General features: G+C 45.7%; 1 protein-coding gene across 7 annotated transcripts in view; it reads left to right on the top strand.

The window, feature by feature from the left end:
* NCOA5 (nuclear receptor coactivator 5) overlaps positions 1 to 17,882 on the top strand; it is a 29,741-nt gene that overhangs the window by 9,729 nt on the left and 2,130 nt on the right. Inside the window, exons 2-8 of one of the 7 annotated variants that reach the window (XM_036009910.1) lie at positions 2,092 to 2,158; positions 10,406 to 10,526; positions 10,581 to 10,774; positions 12,282 to 12,418; positions 13,411 to 13,537; positions 15,819 to 16,018; positions 17,325 to 17,645. In XM_036009910.1, the coding sequence (XP_035865803.1) occupies positions 2,121 to 2,158; positions 10,406 to 10,526; positions 10,581 to 10,774; positions 12,282 to 12,418; positions 13,411 to 13,537; positions 15,819 to 16,018; positions 17,325 to 17,645 (1,138 nt within the window). In that variant the 5' untranslated portion in view covers positions 2,092 to 2,120. Of the gene's footprint in view, positions 1 to 2,091; positions 2,159 to 10,405; positions 10,775 to 12,281; positions 12,419 to 13,410; positions 13,538 to 15,818; positions 16,019 to 17,324; positions 17,669 to 17,882 lie in introns of all 7 variants that reach the window. The other 6 variants (XM_036009907.1, XM_036009909.1, XM_028523948.1 and 3 more) reach the window with 6 other exon arrangements.

Genomic DNA, 17,882 nt, shown 5'->3' with positions numbered 1-17,882 from the left:
CAAATTATAACCAAAATGGTTTATAGAGATCATCTAAAATTTTTCAATAATATGGCAGATAATTTCCCCAAAATTTCACCAACTTCAAAGTAAAATATTTACCTCCTTCATTCTAACTGGAACCACCTTTGCCTGTATATCATGTATAACGGCTTTGGCCTCCCTGGTTCTATGTGTAGGCACTCACATGGGTTATAATTACACAGCCTAACAGTCTTTTTCATATGATGAGGGCAAAGGATATAGCGTTTGTAGAGACTTCGCAGTTCAAGTAACACCCCGTGTTCTGGATTCTCACCTAAATGTTAGCCGGGTCAGGTCACAATTTAGATGGGTGTTCCTTATTCACAAGCCATTTAATAGTGTTTGGAACTCTGCTAGAAAATATGGTACTTATTTAAAAGAAATCTTCACACCACTACCACCCCAGTGTATTCCAGAGATACTTTGAAAATTACTTACGTGTCATCAGACATCACATTTCTCTCTGAATCATAGTCACCCTATCTTAGAAAGTAGTACAAAGTAAGTGAGCACACTAGGTCAGTAGACCCTTCTAAAGCTGAGCTGATATTCTTCACAATTATATATAAAAGAAGTAGGGTTATCATTTGTTATATGTAATTCAAATTGCAAAAGTGCCATGTGCAGTACCAAAGCCATGGTTAGGTATTACTGGCCAGGTCCTACGTAGAAAATATTTTCTGTTTTTTTTTTTGTTTTGTTTTTTGTTTTTTTTTGTTTGTTTGTTTTTTAATAGAGGGATTATAGCTGGTGTCTTCTTAACTGAAAAAGTAAGAGGCTATTTAGAATGTCCTTCTCTGGCTATTTAGATTTATGTTACCTTCAGTTCTGTTGAAAGCCACTCTTCTCCTAGGCATTATTGAAAGAGACTTCTGACTTAAAACGGAATTGAAGATTGTTCTGACTTGAACAGAACTCAAAAGTTGTCACCATAGCAGGATAAGGACTATACCAGACCCTTTGAGGTCTTTGTTGTTGTTGTTTCTCTGGTCTTGCATGCGATGAGACTCTGGTTGGAATTTTTAAAATACATAATTACAATTTTTAAGCCACTCTTATATGAGTGCTTAATACCGTTTAATGTCATTAGATACAATATCAGTTGCTTGATACAGAACAAGGGCAACAAAACTGCACTGCAGCAGGAGGCAGCTTTATCTCAGCTGAAGTGGGACATTTTTAGTGCGTTTACATATCTTTAAATCATATAAAATCGTCATGTGTCATCTTTTGGGCATAAATTAGTATATTAGACACGTCATCAGTTCTTATTTGTACATGGTTCAGTTTTTACAAAGCTGGTTTGTTTTGTTTTTAGCAACTAGGCTTTAACTACAAAAATTAGCTTTTCTGTAAGTTTGTGTGATTCTCTCCCTTACCCAGTCGTGTGTACCGGGCTTCTGGATGAAAACGTCTCATGAGGAGCATTTCAGTGCTGACCCTGCTATACCAAGTGCCAGTTCTTATTCTCAGGATCTTGTCTGTGAGGGTCATAGATGTTAACATGTCATATACTTTGTTCAGAAAAAAATTAATCAATTTCTTCTCCACATCTCATTCTGGAAGAGTCTATCCAGTGGACTACAACACCAGGCACACTAAATGGAGGCCCTGTTTCGTGGAGATTCGGAAGTTTCAAGACAATGGAGTCCAGATCTGTCTTCTTTGTAACATAAAATGGAATTATTTGCCTTTGCTCTTTTTTTTCCCTTAACCCTCTTATTATTTTTCTGCCACTCCTCCCCTCAAAAAAGAATCTTTCCCCTTTTGAAGGGGGCAGGTGTTAGGATCAGGGCTCGACAAAGTATTAAAGCGTTGACATAATCAGTTGCACACAAATGATGTGATAGCTGGAAAACTGAGGACATTCCTTACCTAGCCGTGACAGTGGACTGCCTGCCGTAACTTAATAAAAACTGCCCAAGTGACAGTGTGTCTGCTGAATGGATTTTCTTACACCATCTGGTTGTCACTGTAGTTCTTTTGTTGTTGCTTTCATTTGAAATGTGCTGATGATCTTGTTTTTATTCCGTAGCATTGAACAGATGGGTTGATTATTCTTTTCAGATATTAATAAGGCAGCGGAAAGAAGAAATATGAATACGGCTCCATCAAGACCCAGCCCCACACGAAGGTAAAGTACCCCGAAGCAGTGAGTTACCTTGGGAGTGTTGGGCTCTGGGGAGTTAAGCCCAACTTCGTACAACGAGGGTCTTTTCTTCCCCCCAACAAATCAGAAACGCTCAAGCAAACAATAAGAACGTGAACCATGTGCGAAGGGCTCTGCTGCTTTTTTTAAACATGCATCAGGAGATGCAGAGGAAGCTTTGTGTTTTCGGTGGAGATTTGCCTAAGGCAAACCCAGCAAGTTCAGCTTGCAACCTGAGTTGCAGGCGATTGGAAGAGGATAAACCTCTGTCCCCAGCTCACGTGTCAGGGGGAGCCTCCACAGCAGGAGTGCCCCTGGGTTGTTGGTGTGTGCCGTGCTGCACTGCAGCGGGCAGCAAAGATTCGACACTTCATTCCAAACGGCTGCCGGTCCAGATGCCGCCCCGGGTTTACGGAAGGTGCTGCCTGAGAGAGTGCTGCCGTGCCGGTGCCGGTGCCGCAGACCCCGTTTGCACGCATGCCCGGGTTGCCTGCCGAGGGGAAATAAAGAGGGCAAAACACTTCATCTCTCAGAAGTCTCCCTTTTTCTTAGCTTTCCTGGAAGCAAAAGGAAAATAAAATATTTCCCCCGATATAGTCTTTCTTACAGCGTATACAGAAGAGGTAGTCCTGACATGTACCCTGGAGATATATATTAAATTGGCCCCTTCTCACAAAGAAGAGCCTTATTGACGTTTCCATTCGCACCACAATGTGTGCATTGTGTCCGGAGCGTCTGGCCCCATAACAGCGAACGGGTGGGTGCAGCATGTGCAGTTTTGTGTGGAATGCAGGCAGATACAATATATTTCATGTCTGGTGTCTCTTCATGGCCCAAGTGGATACTTAATGTGCATTTTGCCTTTGTCCCTAAGTAAAAATGCCAATTTTCCACAATAAACTACATTCCAAAACTACCTACCACAGTAAACTATATTTCCTACAATGAACCGAACGCTGCTTAGTACAATAAATCTTACTCTGTGCCTATAGCTCCACAGGTCACCTGCGAATATACCAATTGAGCACATATGCATAACATACGCTATCCTGTTTGGGGACAGAAACACTTATATTTTGTTACCTACTTGTAGGAGAGATTGGCCGCTATGTATTTGGTTTGTGTGCCCCCGCTTGGATATGAAGGGTGTGAATTTTCTAAGCTGCCAGGAATAGATTACACACGTCTGCTGCAGAGTTCACACAGACCCTGGGGGCAAAGAATTGCTGCCAGTTTCAGTTGGATTCTCTGAGCGCTCCCCCCGGGCAGAGGAGTGAATCGTTACCACAACGATAGCTGTCAGGGGATGCCCCGGTCTCGCTGCAGAAGTGGGCACGTACATTGGTATTGTGTCTGTTCTGTCTGTCACCATAAGGAGTACCTGCAGCTTATTAGGTACATACTTTGTTCATTGATTTTGTGAGTATGTATGAGTATCCTGAAGAGCATAAACAAACTTGCAGAACTTCAGTAGTTCCGTATAATATCTGCTTCCGTTCATGCTGCATCTAACCATGCTGCAGATTTGTGGCGGTCCCGTCTGTGTTGCATCTCACTGCCCCAGTAAACATGGGGTACACATGGCTAAGAATTTGCATCTGATGGTCAGAGCTATGGGACCCCCACTGGAAGCTGTGGTTACCAAATGGCTCAAAAGGAGATGTAGTGTGTATCCGATCTCCAAGGAGCTCTAATGTGTGCATGGTGAACTAGGTAGCTAACCAGAAGGAGTGTGGACTTGGTAAATGTAAAGACAACTGACACCACTAGTAAAATCCTCCCCCACCCCCCACCCCGTGACCCCGTGATGGCTATGCTCTTTCAATAGTGTGGTCTGTGTGTTTCTGAAGACAGACACGGGTGGGGGGCACATCGCAGAATATAGAGTAATTTCTGTACCATATGAATTGAGAAGAATATTTTGTCATCCTATTAATGACACTTAACCAAATGCTTTTCACATTTCCAACTGATTGTAGCTTTCAGCAAACATTGGCAATGTTGGGGAAAATAAACAGCTCCCCTGGTTGGAATCCAATATAGCCATTGCCAGGACATTAAATTTAAAAGATTAATTTTATACCAAGCTAAAGTGCAACTCCGTAATTTCATCTGTAATAGAAGAAATAGCTTTATGCCTTTTAAAAAACAATGCCCCCTCCCGAAAAATACATGTAGACAACATTGTAGGGAGCCTTTTAAAATGTTCTTCTTACCAGATATATAAATATATGTGTCACTTTTATATACCTTTTAAAATAGCACCTTCCTCAAATAAATTTTAAAATGAAGTTGTTTAGGATGTGGACAGGGCAGTGGCTTCCTGCTTTATTCACAGTCCGTGGGAGGGACAGCTAGGCTAACGCAAATTCCAGTAAGAATCAGTGTTCCCTTGGTGGTCCGTCCCTAGCTGGACCCTTCACCATGTGAAGTTTCATACAGCCACGTCTAATAAGGTTCGGGGAAGAGGGATATTCACATTTAGTAAAATCTGTTCCGAGCCCCATCTAAAACCTGAGCAAAGAGTACTAGTTTTTAAAGATAAAAATTTTAAGACCCTAAAACCAGATAAACTGTAAACATTGTATTTAAAACAGAACACAGATTTTGATCATTGCCCTGATCATGCATTACCTCTTGAGATATACTGATAGGACAGAAATAAAATTCCGCCAGTAGGCAGGATGGGTGAACGGTTAGCCTGGAGGGGCCGATCGTTTTTCTGAGGGTGGGCACTGGCTGTCCCCCTGCAGGCGCACGTGTCTAGTCAAAGCCTTCGATTCTAGGCACACCAGTGTGTGGACAACGACCAGACTGCCTTCATTTGACAACTCTAATTTGTTTTCTGTGCCCCCAGGCATGGGGAATGCATTGTTCACGGTGGGAGTGGGGGGATCACTGCACATGTGACAAATATCCCCCTTAAATTGTACCTTCATGTGTTCGGTGCTGGTACTTTTAAATTGTTTTTAAGCATGCTGGCAAGACCTTTGTAACACTTTGTTTTGCTGGACTTTAACTTTGACTGTCAAAACACTTAGGTATCTTGGGCAATTTTCACAGGATTATCGCCTCTTCAAATGTCTCTGTGAGCCACACTTCTGCTGGCATTGCTCTCTGTGCAGCAATGTGCCTCCCTAATGACTCCAGCTGTCACTGTGTGATTCGGACAGCACGGGCCCAGCCCGGCACAGAACTCTGCTCAGAGATCCCTGCTGTGGATCAGACTTCAGCCTGAATTCTCATCCTTTAACTGCTGGACGGCGCTCATTTGCCTCCTCTGCCATGCAAGTTGTCTAGCGTTGGTATGAGGCATTCAGCCTTCTTCAGACACTGGACGGTGGTTCTGATTGTACCTCAGACGTTCTGTTTCCAGCTGTAGCTCGGCACCGGAGGACCCAGGTCTTGAAGCATACCCCTGCGCAGAAGCGGCAGAAGTGAGGCGACTTCTTCATCTTTCCTGTAGAACTTGAGGAAGAGCAAATAGAATTAATTCATCTACATCAAAAGCTCTGCAAAGTTTTCCCCATATTTTTATTAAGGATTTTAGGCCTGGTGCCTCCTCAGTGAAGGTCATCAAGGACTAGGTTTATCCGAAGCAACCTAGCTGTAGACAAGTTTCTTATGTGGCCTGAAGACGATTTCTACCTCTCTACCTTGTTCGTTCCTTTGATAACTGCTTGCTCCTTGGGTGTGAGACAGCCCTCTCTCTGGGTGGGCCTCACAATTAAAGATTCCAGGCTGTGATCACCTCTGCACTAACACTTAAGAAGAGCCGTCAGTTCTCAGCAAGTGCCACCTCTGCCAACAGAAAAGTCATATTTGTGATTGAGAAAATCATCAGTGCACTTCCTAGGGGGACACAGGGCACTTACAAAACTTGGGTCTGTGAGGCGATATCTCATTGCACCCCATATCCTGCGTGCACCCAATGGCAAAATTCTGCACAAGCCTGTTGTCTCGGTTCTGACAGTAGCATGGAGGCATCGTGGTGGGGAATCAACACCACACAGCAGCCAGCCATTCAGATAATTATATTTGTGGATAGTATCTGTGCCAGAGCAGAAGCACAAAGAGCTGATGGAGGATTTTTTTCAGGAGGAAGAAAAGGCCGGACCTCCCAAGGAAAACATTAGAGTGGACAAAAAGATGTTGACAAAGGAAAGAACAGATGCCTTCCTCCCTGACTTCTGTATAGCCAAGGCTGAAGAACACCATCCTGGGCTTAAGGTTTCAGCCTCTGCACGAACACAGCTCGAGTCCCTCACAGTCTCCAAGATGGTCATCTATCAATTCTCACTCTGTAGGCTGTCAGATGAGTGGTAGTCTGTGCTACCGCTGTGTTCCCCGGAAGAAGAGCAGTTCCGCCAGAAGCACATCTCTTGCATCTGAGCCATGCATGGCTTTCCCTTTCACCCATCCTCCCATACGTCTCAGATGTTTCCAGAGGATGGCTGTGTTTCTCTCCAGGCAAAGAGCATTTGGCTATTCCTCCCCTGCTGAGTATGTAAATGAGGAATACGTAGCAGAATTTTAGTGGTGTCTGTCACCTGCCTTCAGTTTGCAGACTCCAGTGCTGAAACTGGTTTAACCACTTGCCAGTTTGTTTTCGCCTCTAGTGACTTGGTGCCTGAGGGTGCACTGCATTTGGCCTCCAGTAACACACCTCTGGTGCTGTGGGATGGTGTCTTGACCCTTATTATGCTCCAGAAACTTACTTCCAACCCCCTTGTTATCTGAGGTCAAGCATCTCATTCAGCAGGCCTCCTGGTGACGCTCGGAGTCCTGCACACTCGACCACCCTTTTGGTCGCTGGTGCTTGCTCTGAGAAGGGCGCTGGGGCCAGCAGCAGGAGCCCTTGGAGCACTTCTGTCCTGGGGGAGTTCTTTGTTTGGGTCCTAAAGTGACTCTGAAATGTTTTTTATTTTGTTTTTGTCTTCAGAGGAACAGCAGTCTGTCATATTGCTCATCTTTTGGAGAAAGGAAAACAGCTTTGCCTTTTCACTTTAGAGAAATATTATCTTCTCTATCCTTACATCCACCCTCCTTTGGTTCTTTTCCCCCTTGTGAATGTCATCTCTTCTGCATTTGTACCCAGAGAGCAGTCGAGGGGGACTGGTAGTTGTGTTGCACGTGGACTTCATACTCATTGAGGGAAGGGGGGTGCTTGCCTTCTCAAACTGGAAGCGTGAACCCAGGCTTTGGGAATGTGGGGTTGCGGTCAGCCTCCAGGGATGGACTCCGACAGGTAAGTAAGTATTTCCGTGGGTTCACAAGAATGAGAACCAAACATGGCATTTATAATTCCCCTGAGGCTGTGGATAACACGCTGTGACGTGGTGTTCCTTTCTGCATCCCTGGCCCCATTTCCACCCGCCCGCAGCTGTGTGTGTGGTCTGTGGTCTGTCGGGCTCATGATCTCTTTCAGCCCTGATTGCCAAGAACACTTGAAATCCGATTCCACCTCTAATGACTACTTCTAACTGCTCCCCAAGGCAGTTTTATCTGCTGATCATTAATCCAAAAATACTTTACAGTTGTCCCTTCCCACTGGATCCTGAATGTTTGCCCATATTACTCACTGTATCAGATGTTATACATGTTTAGGAGGGTTATATGACATAATAAGGAAAACTGAGGTAAAAGTCTTGGTTAGTCTCTACTTCATTCTAACAGGAAAAATGTTTGGCTGTCCTCGTTTAAATCCTCTGGTCTCACCAGATGCTTCCTCCCACAAATCAGGAGTTCTTTTGAGTCTTAAAATATATGACAAGGACTTTTCATAGACACAGATTTGTCATTTAAATTGTTTTTGCCGGGCTCTGTGGATGAAGTGAAATTGAGGTTTTCTGCCGAGCTGATGGCACCGTGATGAATGCCTAATGTGTGTGATCGTGGAGGTGACAAAAGTGTCAGCAAAGCACGGTTCCTGCTCTGGAGAGGCTTACGGTTTAGTTGAACAGTTCATTAAACGTTTCCTGAACTCTGTGCTGTGTCCTAAGGATACAGAGCCTCCTGCTGTTTAGTAGGGAGGCCATGTAAACAGATAATCACAGAACAGTGTGATGAGAGCAATAATAGAAATGTGTGCCAGAGCGAGATTCATTTAACGCGTTCCTGGAGCCGTCTGCACGCAGGGTAGAGTGCAGTTTATAGTGGAGAGTCACTGACAGCCCTTGCCCTTGAGGACTTGCAGTTCAGTAGGCCACGCTGACAAGTGAAAACGAAATGCTGTGAGAGGATGTGGCCAGGATTAAGGGGCAGAAGATAAACCTTTAAATTACCAAATTGAGGGAATAAGGGGTACTGTCTCGGCAGGCTGCCAGTGTGGCAGGAGAGCGGTAAGCTTGGGAGAAGGTGAGAGGACAGGAGCCAGGACTGTGCGGGATCTTATTAGCCCTGGGGACTTTGGGTTGAAATCTAGATACTGTGAAGAATCCGTGAAGGGTTTTCATACTTACAAGATCATTAGAGTGATCTGGAGAAAGACTAGAGAAGGGGCGAGAGAAGACGTGGACAGGCGAGAAGGCCTTCGCTGTGGTTGTAAGGAGAGGTGGTAGTGGGTTCACCCTCAGCGGCACTGGTGCACATAGATGCGGACAGGGTGGGGAATAGTTTCAGAGAAGGGAGGAATGAAACTTGGAAATGCGGTTGGGAGAGTGGATGGCACCCAGTTTTCCTGGCCCGAGTGAGTGAGTAGGTGGAGGTAGCATTTATTGAGATGCATAGAACTGCAGGAGGAGCATACTGTGGGGAAGATCAAGAGTTCGGGGCAGGTTTTATGGAGTAGGTCGTGCTTAATGTGGGCCAAACGAGAAGACATCGTGAAAAGGTAAATAGCAGATCAAGATGAGTGATACAAATAGTGAGTGCTCTAAGAGTTAAGCAGGAAATCAGTGAAGATTTCTTGAAAGACGTGGAGCATGAACTTCTTATGAGGATCTGGTACTACTTGGATTAGTACAGGAAGAATATTCCAGGTTGAAAAACCATGTGAACAAAAATATTGGAATAGCTGTGTCATGTGAGTTAAGTCATAAGAACAGCCTAAATAAAACTGAGGAAGTTGAGGAAATGGAAGAGAGGTGATAAATAGTTGGAAAGGGGGTGGGTTTGTTGGGGGGATGTCCAGAAATGTGATGGTCACCCTGTGATTGGTAACAGGTGGTAATTTGGGTGGTGAAGCTGGTCTTTATGTATTGAATGAATCGAGAACTGGAAGCTTTTTTGTTTTGTTCTTATTTTTGGAAACGTGTTGGTGCCAATATAAGGGTTAGAGTTGAACTTACAAATCCGGTGAAAAGGGAGAACGAAAAGGATTCAGGTGATTCCGTTGAGATAGGGAAGAAATAATCAAAGTTAACTTTCAAGAATTTAAACCTTGGTAACTGGGAAGATGATTTTTGGCCGAGGTGAAAATGTAAGGAATGGGACTAGGTGGATTGAATAAGAAGTTTAATTTTAGATTTGTTGAGGTTAAGTTTCCAGTGGAGTGGAATGTCTCATGGAGAATATTGAATCAGAACAGGCCAATCATCTGTGACCTCAGACAATGTTTAAAAAACAAAAAAACCTTGGCAGAAGAACTAGATTTCTTCATAAACCTCAACTTGAGAGACCCACTGCTCAGTAACTACGTTGAGAAGACAGAGTGTTCTTACACTGTACTACCGTGTGTACCATACTGTGCTCTTTCTTTTTCCCTTAATTTGATTATCCTGCCGGATATTTTAAGTGAAGTTTTCTGCACTACAAGGACTGCTTCTTTGATTATCATCACTTTGTGTGAATTGTGCCATTTCTTCTTCATGAGTCTTGCCCCTTACTCTGTCCCGTACAACTTTCCCCCCTTTTAAAGTCTCTCTCAAGCAGGTCTGGTGGGAGAAAATAGGTCCTCGGAGAAAGACACTTTTACCTTAAAAATCGGTTGAGTTTGAGATGATAGATTGGCATGCGTAAGGAATGCCAAATTACTCCCTGACGCCTGATAAACCTTTGGTTTGGGGTCGTCCATTCTTCTTTATCCTAAACTTTTGAGATTGCACTACTACTAGTTTTTATTTGCTGACCAGATGGGTGGTTGTCCTTAAAATTTTAGTCATGTTGTCACTGTTTCGTTACCATGTTTTAGCGAAAAAACGCTTGGAGGGTGGGGGCTTCCTCTAACAAAGAGCTGAGGGGTTCGCTCTCTGCAATTTCTTCGTCTTAGCATCTTCTTACTGCCTCCCACAGAGATCCCTATGGCTTTGGAGACGGCCGAGATACGAGACGTGATCGATCCCCAATTCCAGGAAGTCCGAGGAGAGAGCCCAGGGATGGCAGAAACGGCCGGGATGCCCGGGAGAGCAGAGACATGCGGGACCCCCGAGACATGCGGGACCCTCGAGACATGCGGGATCCCCGAGACATGCGGGACCACAGGGACAGCAGAGACATGCGGGATCACAGGGACAGCAGAAGTATGCGTGATGCTCGGGACATGAGGGACCTTAGAGACTTCCGTGATCTGAGGGACTCGAGGGAATTTCGAGATCACCGAGACCCCATGTATGACAGATACAGAGACATGAGAGACTCCCGAGAGCCCATGTACAGGTACAGGTACAGCGCTTCTGCGTGTTTGGGGGGTTTGTCTGTCTGTTTTTTGTAACAGTCTTTTCTATGTGTGCTCTGCTAAACTAACTGAAAACTCTTGAGGGGCAGTGATTTTATCAGCCTCGTATTTCCAGTGTCTATCAAATGGCAGATACGCTGCTCAATAAATATTTCACCCGATGAACCTGGGTCCCTCCCTCCCTGTGGCCTATGGAAGGCAGCATTGTGCAAATGGAAAAAAGATGGAGTGCAAATTGTTTTGGCAGTGCGAAAGCACAGGGAGGATACACAAATGACCAATAAATACGAGAAAAGATGCCTGACATCATCTTTAGTCATCAGGGAAATGCAAATCAGAGTGACAGTGCTACCACTTCATACCTACTAGGATGGCTATAATAATTTTTTTTCAGGAAAAGCAAAATAGCAAATGTTGGTTGAGGTGTGGAGAAATTGGAACACTATTTTACATTGCTGGTAGGAATGTAAAATAGTGTGGCCATTACAGAAAACAATTTGGCATTTCCTCAAAATGTTACAAATACAGTAGAATTACTGTGACCCACCAGTTCCAATCCTGAGTACACCCAAAAGAACTGGAGAGAGGGACCCGGGCACTTGGACATGAATGTGCACAGTAGCACTGTTCGAAGTAACAGAAAGGCAGACACAACCCAAAGTCCATCGATAGATGGATACGAATGTGATAGATCCATGCAGCAGAGCAGTACTGAGCCATAAAAAAGAGTGTAATGCTCATACCTGCTACAACATCATGCTAAGTGAAATAAAACAGAAGACAAACGTAATTCCGTTTTTATGAAGTATCTAGAAAAGGCACGTTCATAGAAACAAAGTGGATAGAGGTTAAAGGAAGGGGCATGAAGAGTTACTTCTTAATGCACACAGAGTTTCTGTTCAGGATGATGAAAAACTATTGGGGGGTGAGTGTGTGTATACGTGTATATGCACACATGTATACGTACATATACACATACATACATATTTTTTTAACCACAAATTGTGAAAAGCACAGGGAAAGGGATGGGAGAAGGTGGAGCGTGGAATGGTTCCTCAAAACTAACATCCGTAATTACTACCAGTTATTTTGTGTTTGCTTTGTGCCAGGGACTATGCTGACAACTTTCTGTACAGCCAGTCATTTTGCAAGGCAGATTAACTCATTCACAGCCGCAGAGCTGATTAAGCAGTGAGTCCCAGATACAGGCATACCTCGTTTTATTGCACTGCACAAAATGAAGGCGAGACCCTCCACCAGCAAAAAGATTATGACTTACTATTGCTATACTTGCTTTATTGCAGTGGTCTGGAACTGAACCTGCAATATTTTCAAGGTATGCCTGTACACAAACTTTGTTTGTCTATTCCCAAAGTCCTTTGCCTTACTATACTTACTACCTCACAGGGGATTGGGTCTTGAAGAAATCTCTGTATCTGATTTTTTGCAGGATGGGACAATTTTAATTTTGTGCATATTTCTTTAACTTTACAGGAGAGAAAGCTCTTATGACCGATACCTGCGAATGGAGGACTACGGCAGGAGAAAGGATGACTCTTACTTTGACCGTTACAGAGATAGCTTTGACGGACGAGGCCCTCCGGGCCCAGAAAGTCAGTCTCGTGCAAAAGGTAAAGTAGCAGAAAGTTTATTCCTATTACTGGTAGGATACTTTACAGAGGAAAGAGGAAAGTATTAACCCACGGAAAAGGGGCCAGTGACTCAGCCTAGCAATTCACAAAAAGAAGAAATACAAATAGCCTGTTGATATGTAGAGAGCATTCTTCATGAAAAAATTTTAAATGCAAATTAGTATCATCTGGTTTAGTTGTCTAACAAGAAGAAATAAATATGAAATTCCAGCAATGAGAAATAAACAAAAAGATTGGCACTAAAGAATTTGCTTGCTCTTTGCCCATGGAATAAATGTGTTATCTATGCAGCATGGGGCTGGGGGTTTTGTTTGTTTACTTTAGTTATAATTTTTATTTAACAGCATCTCTTTATTTGATTAAGACAAACATGTTTTTTAAAAGCCTGGTTTTCTCAGTACATCTTTAAAGATTTTTAAGTTGTTCTATACCAAGTCAAGTTAAGAACCTCATTTTTAATTTGTATTAAAACTTGACTATCCAATTTTCCCCCCCAAAATAGGAAATTACAAGTACCCATTAATAAAGGGTCTTAAATAGTTGTCCCAAAAATACAAATTACAGTTGATAATGAAATATACCATCTTCTACCTGTCAGGTTGATGGGAATTTTTTAAAATGGGAAAACCCAGTGTTGACTGAGATGTGGAGAAATGGCAGTAGGTGGCTCACCCCTGGAGAGGAACAAATTAGTGAGGGCCTTTCTCGAGTCCACGGTGGCAGTGAATATCAGGTGGAGCATTGGAATGACTGTGTCCTTCAGTCCAGCTGTTCCATTTCAGTGAATTTATAGTAGTAAAGAATAATACTAAAGATGCTGGTTGTCTTTAGGATATAGTATATAGGACTAATACAAAGAGAGACAGTTAGGACCTTGGCCTGTGTGTGGTTCAGGATTCAAAGTAAGGCCTGTGACTTACGTTTTAAGTCACACCGTCCGTGTTTCAGTTTTCCCTGGTGGTGTCTTGCAGAGCGTTTGAAACGTGAAGAACGGCGTAGAGAAGAGCTTTATCGTCAATATTTTGAAGAAATCCAGAGGCGCTTTGATGCCGAGAGGCCCGTTGATTGTTCTGTGATTGTGGTCAACAAGCAGACCAAGTAAGAACCCTTCGGATGTTTCTCCTGTGGGGGAGGGTCGGAATGGACATTCAGGCCCCCTCTCGGCAGCTCTGCCCGCTGTACTTGATCTGTGAGTTCTGGCATTGCTCTGCTGTCTTAACGCGAGTTCTTGCGGTTGTAAGTGACAGAGAAGCCATCACAAACTAGTTTATGTCCCATAGGGAAATATTTAGTTTCCTTGGCTGGGCAGTTCAGACATGGCCACATCCAGCATCAAAATATGTTATCGACTTTTGGTCTCTGTGCGACCTTCATTCCCAGACAGGCATTCTGCTGGAAAAGGCAGAGTGGCACTGGCCCTTGACGTGTATGTGTCTTCTTGGCTTAGTGCATGTGGTGGAAAGAATGCTGCTCTTTCCTGGTGCTTCCACCTCAAGTCCTGGGATTGTTTCCCATTGGACTAACCTGGCTCACTTTCCTATTGTTGGAATGGTCACTTTGGCCAGTGGTGCTGGGATGCCCTGATTGGCCAGAGCGAGGTCATAGGCCCATCCCTAGACCTAAACGTGGAATTAGTCCTGTGAATGCATGTGAACTGAGTTAGAGAGGGTTGCCTTCCCAAAGGAAGTGGAAGCAAGGACGTATGCTGGTCAGGCAAAGCAGTAGATGCCCCCCTTCACAGGACAGTCCCACATCCGCAGTACTTTGGGAGGCGGCCAGGTACCAAGCCTCCTTAGCTAAGTGCCGTGGCCTTGTGGAACTGCTGGGCGACCGTGCTAGTCAGCCCAGAGTTCCCAGCACCGTTGTACTCCACCTCTATTCCACGTTCTTTCCTTCGAGAGGCGAGCAGAGAAGGGAGCACAGCTGCTTGCAGGCTTGGCAGTCAGTAGCTGTGTATTCTTTCCCCAGGTGATTAGTAATAACTTCATGTACTTCTAGCAGTTTGGGGTTAAAGAGCCAATTTCAGGGCAGAGGCTAGGGAAATAGGTGTTGGGACACCGAGCAGCAGGCAGAGTTCACGGGCTCTAGGCAGCCTTGTGTAGATGTAGACGCTGCTTTAACTAGAAATGGGGGGCGGAGGGTTATTTACTTGACACGTGATCATAACTGTCATTTTCTGAGCACCTACTCTGTGCTATCCCCATGCTAGGCACCCAGCACAGATTATTTTCAGTCTTCACAGTAATCGTGGTACACTGTGGTGCAGCAGTTTTGTGTGTGTGTGGCAGATACCAGGTACTAGAGCTATAATGGGAAGAAGACACGCACAGCCCCTTCCTCCTGTGGAATTTACACGCCAGTTGGCAGATGTATTGGCGATGAGTCCTATGAGAAGAAATATATCAAGGACCTAGTTTAGATTGGAGAGAAGGTCAAGGAAATGACACAGAAGCTGAGCCATATTGTTCCTGTTTTATTGGTATAGAAACTGACATTTGAAGCCCTGGCTGGCGTACCTCAGTGGATTGAGCACGGGCTGGGAACCAAAGTGTCCCAGGTTCGATTCCCAGCCAGGGTACATTCCTGGGTTGCGGGCCATAACCCCCAGCAACCGCACATTGATGTTTCTCTCTCCCTCCCTCCCTGTCCGTCCCTCCCTCTCTCTCTCTCTCTCTCTCTCTCTCTCCCCCCTTCCCTCCCTAAAAATAAATAAAATATTTAAAAAAAAAAAAAAAAGAAACTGACGTTTGTAAGAGGTACAGGGATCTGCTTCACAACTTTGCAAGTAAATAAATGTTGGGCCTGGGATCCAAACCATCTTTCTAGCATGAAAGCCCATGCTTTTCCCACAGTGTGCAGCCTCCCCAGAGATACACGTCTTAGTCAGTGAGGTGGTGTTAAGAAAGGACTGCTGAGGGGGAAGAAAGAAAGAAAGGACCACTGGACTGGAGAATGGAGAGAAGGACCTGGTTCCTAAAACCTGTGCTACCAGCAGCTTAATCTATGACCACTCTGAACCAGTATAAAGAGAAGGAAATGGTCTAGATCAGGTGTCCCCAACTCCCAAGCCCAGGACGGGGCCACACAGCAGGAGACGAGTGACCGGCTAGTGAGTGCCTGAGCTCCACCTCCTGTCTGCCCCCTCCCTGCCCCTGCTCCCATCTGGGGGAAAACTGTACTCCATGAAACTGGTCCCTGGTGCCAAAAAGGCTGGGGACCACTGGTCTAGATCCTTGGAGCCCGAAGAGGGCACGGGGAAACACTGGGTGGGGTAGGATCTGAACTCTCCAGGGAGCACACACAGCTGGCTGAGGTGCTGCAGCGTGCAGGTGGGGAGTTGGTCCGGGGGTGCTTACCTTGGTCCTGTTTGTCTCTGCAGGGATTATGCTGAATCTGTGGGACGGAAGGTGCGAGACCTAGGCATGGTGGTGGACTTGATCTTCCTCAACACGGAGGTTTCACTGTCACAAGCCTTGGAGGATGTTAGCAGGGGAGGGTCTCCTTTTGCTATTGTCATCACCCAGCAACACCAGATTCACCGCTCCTGTACAGTCAACATCATGTTCGGAACCCCACAAGGTACGGAGGCCCAAGTGGGCCAGAATTTCTGAGATAGTAACTAGTCCATGAATTTTTTCATGACATACTCAGAAGAAGCAAATGAAGCATTTTGCACAAGTGACACATGTATTTCAGCTCAAATATAGCAGGGCCATTTGATTAGTGCACTGGAGAGTTACATAGTCATTTATTTGATACTCCTTTAGTGGGTACCGTAATGCAAGATGTTATATTGAGCCCTTAGGTATGTACAGTGGTGTGCTAGCAAATGTTTGACAGCCAGCCCAGGGTGAGGAGATGAGTTCAGTGTGATTTATAGCATTTGCTGGTTTCCGATGTGCAAATGCTGTCGCCGTGTCCTAGTTCAAGCCACCAGTGTGAGTCACTTCAGGGGTAGTTGGGAAGGGATGCACAGTCGGCTCTCACCAGTGAGGAGTCCCAGCACGCTTCTGGTGTGTGCCATGCCCAGTGCTGTCGAAGCCTCGCCTTCACCAGCTTCCTGCCGGGGGACAGAGAATGACCCCAGGCAGCCGGGATACTGTTTGTACGTGCGCTGGACAGAGGGGCTGAGAACAGGGAGGGAACCCTGGCCCAGAGGGAAGTGGCTTTTAGTACTTGACACCTAGAGTGTGGAGACTCGGCCAGCCGATGGGCTGTTGCTCCTGCAGCACAGACGCTTCCCTCTTCTCACCGCACCCGAGGCCTCCACGTGCCCGACCGGTGCACCGTCCCAGTATGGTGCTCGGGCTCTCTCTCCAGGGGGCTGTCCGTCTCTCTGAGGAATAGTCCTCGACGTGTGTGAGTTCGTGTATACAAAGTTCTAGGGAGTCCTCTCACCACCCTGTAAATCATGTTGCCCAAGGGTGAGGAGAGGCGATGTATTTAGGGTCACACTTTGGTCTTAATCTATGATCGTTGAACTTCTGGATTCAAAAACAGTAGGCCAGCTCCATCCTGAGAAGCACAGTGGAGAGAGCCAGGTTTGACCCCCTGTGGCTTGCCTTCCACGGTTGCTCCCCGCACGGTCTGTTTGAACCTGTGGGAGACTGTCGTGTCTCTTTGGTCTTTACTACAAGCCTGTGATCTGGGAATTCCACAAAGAACCAGCTCTGCACAAAGATGTTCATTTCCCACCAAAGAAATCCATCCATGTGTCTTCCAGCCTCATCTCCTTCCCTTCCCCCTCCCTTCCCCCATCCCAAGGCTTTTTGTTACTGAAATAGTTTTCTTGCTGGTTTGAGGTTAGGAACAGCTCGGCAGAGTTCAGCAGATGGGCACCGAAGTCTCTCGTGGGAGGAAATAACTCATGTGATCCCTCCTACAGAGCACCGCAACATGCCCCAGGCAGACGCCATGGTGCTGGTGGCCAGAAACTACGAGCGCTATAAGAACGAGTGCCGGGAAAAGGAACGTGAGGAGATTGCCAGACAGGCGGCCAAGATGGCCAATGAAGCAATTATGCAGGAAAGAGAGCGAGGAGGCCCCGAAGAAGGAGTACGCGGGGGCCATCCTCCAGCCATCCAAAGCCTCATCAACCTGCTGGCAGACAACAGGTACCTCACTGCCGAAGAGACCGACAAGATCATCAACTACCTGCGAGAGAGGAAGGAGCGGCTTATGAGGAGCAGCACCGACTCTCTGCCTGGTGAGCTACGTGGCAGGGCCGAGGTGAAGTTCTGACTCTGCATTTCTCTCATTCCCAGGCTCCGTTGGGAGGGCGGGAGGCCCGGGGCTCTCCGGGGTGGGTAAGGGAAATGAGCCCATCCCTTGGGTCCGCCCGCGGGCCTTGATGCTAATGTAACGATAACTTAAGATGTGGGTACAGAATTTCGGTCCCTGTAGTTAATCTGGTGATGGGTAAACTAGTATCGCTGGCTCCCTG

This window comes from Phyllostomus discolor, chromosome 9 (assembly GCF_004126475.2).
Source record: "Phyllostomus discolor isolate MPI-MPIP mPhyDis1 chromosome 9, mPhyDis1.pri.v3, whole genome shotgun sequence".
NCBI lineage: Eukaryota > Metazoa > Chordata > Mammalia > Chiroptera > Phyllostomidae > Phyllostomus > Phyllostomus discolor.
The sequence above is the reverse complement of the archived record's forward strand: the minus strand, read 5'-3'. Positions and strand labels throughout refer to the sequence as shown.